Source organism: Phalacrocorax aristotelis, chromosome 5 (assembly GCF_949628215.1).
Source record: "Phalacrocorax aristotelis chromosome 5, bGulAri2.1, whole genome shotgun sequence".
NCBI lineage: Eukaryota > Metazoa > Chordata > Aves > Suliformes > Phalacrocoracidae > Phalacrocorax > Phalacrocorax aristotelis.
This window is the reverse complement of record NC_134280.1, coordinates 63,524,786-63,528,177: the sequence shown is the minus strand read 5'-3', so window position 1 is coordinate 63,528,177 and position 3,392 is coordinate 63,524,786. Positions and strand designations below refer to the sequence as shown.

The following is a 3,392-nucleotide window of genomic DNA, read 5'->3' as shown; positions in this document are numbered from 1 at the left end:
TAGGGATATAACTAAATGTAATTTTGTCTGGCATCTCTGGAATTAGTGATTTACAGCAAATGAGAACCTCCTCTGAGAAGCTGGACTGTGTTGACACTAAAATACACAAAAGATCATTATCAAACCACCACAGAGTGCATATTAGTAAAGAGGAAGATGTCAGTTTTCTTGATTTATTTATACATTTAACTGAGCTGTATTCTCATTCAAACTAAGTTATGACTACAGGATATGTCCAGGGAAAATTTGCGGATCACTTTCTAATTGTGCTGTGATAGGAAATTCATTAACAAATTAAGGTATTGCAGACTGGATGGAAACGGGAACAGATGGCCAGTCTGCAGGACCACAGGAAGGTATGAGACACTTAAAGGGCTCATTTGTAAAAGCCATTTTGGAAAGCATCCCGTCTGCAGGACAACTAATGAGCCAGTGAGAATTTTTTTTCATGATAAAATGCTGTATGTCCTTGCCTAGTTTTCTTTCGTGGATGGATTTCTGTAAAAGTCAGACTGACCATAATAGAACAGTCATAACAAAGCAAGACTGGCTGTTCTGGGCAGATGATAGTAAATACAGTGCTACTATGAGTCATTTTCCCCAGAAGTGATATCTGAAGCTCAACAAAATCATTTCTCTGTCATTTTTCTGGTGAAGAGGCACACATCACTAACTTGTGAATGCAGGAAAAGGGCAGTGAGCATGGGAACACTATTCATAGAATCTTTTATTATCATGACAAAATAGGGAATGCATTCAGGTTGAGTTTGCATAGTTGCCTGTTAAAATATTAGCATTTTCCCTGAAACATTACAATAGTTGATCTGAGATCACTGACAGAAAACACAGATCTGGAGCCTCATTGTGACATCGTTGTAGTCCCTTTCCACAATACAGACATCCCTTATGTAAGTTATAAAAAAGGTGACCATGCAACAGACAGGAACCCGGACTGCATATACTGGGATAGAAATCTGAATTTTGAAAAACCACAGTGGTATTTTAAATGGTAAAGAAAAGTTGAGTTACTCATGGTTTAACAAAACCCGCACTACTAGCTTTGTTGGGCCACAGATCAATAAACAAGTACCTATGCAGCCCGCTGGGTAAGACCTAATTCAGAGAAAGACAATTAAGACTGATAGCCTGAAAAACTCAGGAACATGTTCATTAGCCAAGAAACACTCTAGCAATGTCTCCACTATGAACTACCAGAGGACCAGCTGGCACCCCAAGCCCATCAGTTTGAGGGCTGACATAGAACAGTTTAAACACCTGAACTTTTCCAGAAATAGGCTTCTCAATCTTCTTTCAAATTGTGGAATGGCTCAGCTATTTCTAAATGCCACTGAATCAAATCCAGTGAAACTTCTAAAAAGACATTGTCACAGTAACCTTCACTATCACTTCCTGAGTGTGTTTTGCTTTTCTTTTTATCTCTTAACAAGGCTTGATCTCACTGTCTGGCTGAACATTAATCCTCTTTCACCAAGTACCAAACTAATGCTTGCTGCATTAATACGCTGCAAATCCTCAGGGTATAAATTACACACAATTCAGTATAAAAGGTAAGCATAGAGCTTTCTTTTCGCTACAGCTATTACCAGGAAGGCAAGCAGAATACACGTAAGTTTTCATCAGATCCTGATCTAGAAATCTTTTTTCGAATTGCAAACACTGTACGTAATTAATTGTTTCTGAAAAATAGATCACCCTTTGCTCTTTCTCTCCCTTGCTTCTTTTTCTTTCTCCTTAAAGACAGGACCCATTCTCTGTACAGAAACTTAGATAAAAATACTTCTTTGAAAGTGGTATGATACTCTGCTATTATAATTCTGCAAAGATTGTTGACATGCCATTTCAGTTGCTTAGGAAAATCAAACTCCTTTAAAAATAAACGTAGAGACAGTTCTATTTAATAGCTTTACCCTATGTTCTCACTGATGTTTCTGAAAGCTTGTTGTTATAGAACCACTTGAGGATAATGTGAAGGCTCAATTTCTCCCTATTGCTAGAAATGTTTCCTGTTGAAAATAACTATACATGTTTTCCAGTATAGATATATTTTTTTGCTTTATACACAGGATGAAGACAGTTAATTGTTACGTGCTGTTATTTTGCTGGAAAGCAATTTGTTGCAATAGCTGTCAGCTTACCAATATTACTATAGCAGTGGAAAGAGAAGAATGTGAATTCTGTATTACGGTGAATGCCACGTGGTGCTCAGGATACTGCTTCACAAGGGTGAGAATCTTAAGTTTCATTTCAGGCACCAGAATTAAATATTCCAAGTGATATATGAATAACCCATTTCTCCAGTCCATAGCAAAGACATAGGTAGGATGAACCGTGTGAAAGAACAGGCTGAATAACTCTGTGCTATTTGACAGGAAAGTAGATACAAAGCCAATCTGACCCACAAAGTGAAGGGTGAAAAGATGCCAGTAAAATTCAGATCTTTAACTGGCTGCACACATTATGGTTATACTGTATAACTGCAGCTGAAATTATTACAACCTGGATCTCTGCCTTGTGTTCAGTTTGTGGTTGCAAAGTGATACAACAAAGCAGCCATTATTATGTAGACTCCTCTACTTTTCCAAATAATTTGAAGAATCAAGGAATTGACCTGCAAGATTGTCTGGTGATGGTATGACACACATTTGCCATATCGGTCCTCCTGAAAGGAAAAATCTAAAGATTTAGGTGAAATTAGAAGAGTCTAATCCAAATCCTTTGACCTCAGTAGGATTTTCCCCACTGGTTTAATTAGTTTTCACATCAGGTCCTCTGTTCTATAAAAATTTGTAATTTACCCCATAACAAATTTTAAAAGTAAGTATTTTCTTCTTGTAATTTTCAGGATCCAGTATATAAATATCCACCAGTATCATCTGTTCAGCAAACATGTACCTTCAAGGAGGTTGTGTATGAAACAGTGAAGATCCCTGGCTGTGGTGACCACCCCGAATCTTTTTATTCGTACCCGGTAGCTACAGAGTGCCATTGTGAGACCTGCGACACTGACAGCACTGACTGCACTGTGAGAGGGCTGGGGCCGTCCTACTGCTCCTTCAGCCAGAATGGAAGTAACCAGTGAAGGCTACTTGAAAGGGCAATTTGGCTTTAAATGTTCACTTCTGAAAAAAAAAGGTACTGATTGGGCTTAAGTGGAAGATAATAGGCAAGGATATTTAGAAACTGCTGAGATTGAAACGAAGATATTTTTAAGGCCAAAATGGAGATCTACTGACTAACCTTCTCTTCAGGCCTTCCCTACTTATCCCATCAGTTTCCTTGTAATCATTTTCGTAGGTCTATAGACCACTGCTTCTGATTCCTCTGACCATGCCTCCTCCTCTTCTCTATTACAGCTTCATTCTTTACTTTCC

At 38.2% G+C, this 3,392-nt stretch overlaps 1 protein-coding gene across 1 annotated transcript; it reads left to right on the top strand.

Moving 5' to 3' along the window:
* The first annotated feature begins 2,085 nt into the window (after window positions 1–2,085).
* FSHB (follicle stimulating hormone subunit beta) lies at window positions 2,086–3,100 on the top strand. Its single transcript, XM_075092599.1, has 2 exons — window positions 2,086–2,244; window positions 2,864–3,100. Exons 1-2 carry the CDS (start codon window positions 2,086–2,088, stop codon window positions 3,098–3,100), a joined length of 396 nt encoding a protein of 131 aa, XP_074948700.1.
* Window positions 3,101–3,392: the final 292 nt, after the last annotated feature.

Coding starts and splice junctions, on each gene's coding strand:
- FSHB (XM_075092599.1), top strand. CDS start 2,086: ATGAAGACAGTTAATTGTTACGTGCTGTTATTTTGCTGGAAAGCAATT. Junction 2,245..2,863: donor CAGGATACTGCTTCACAAGG/GTGAGAATCTTA, acceptor TGTAATTTTCAG/GATCCAGTATATAAATATCC.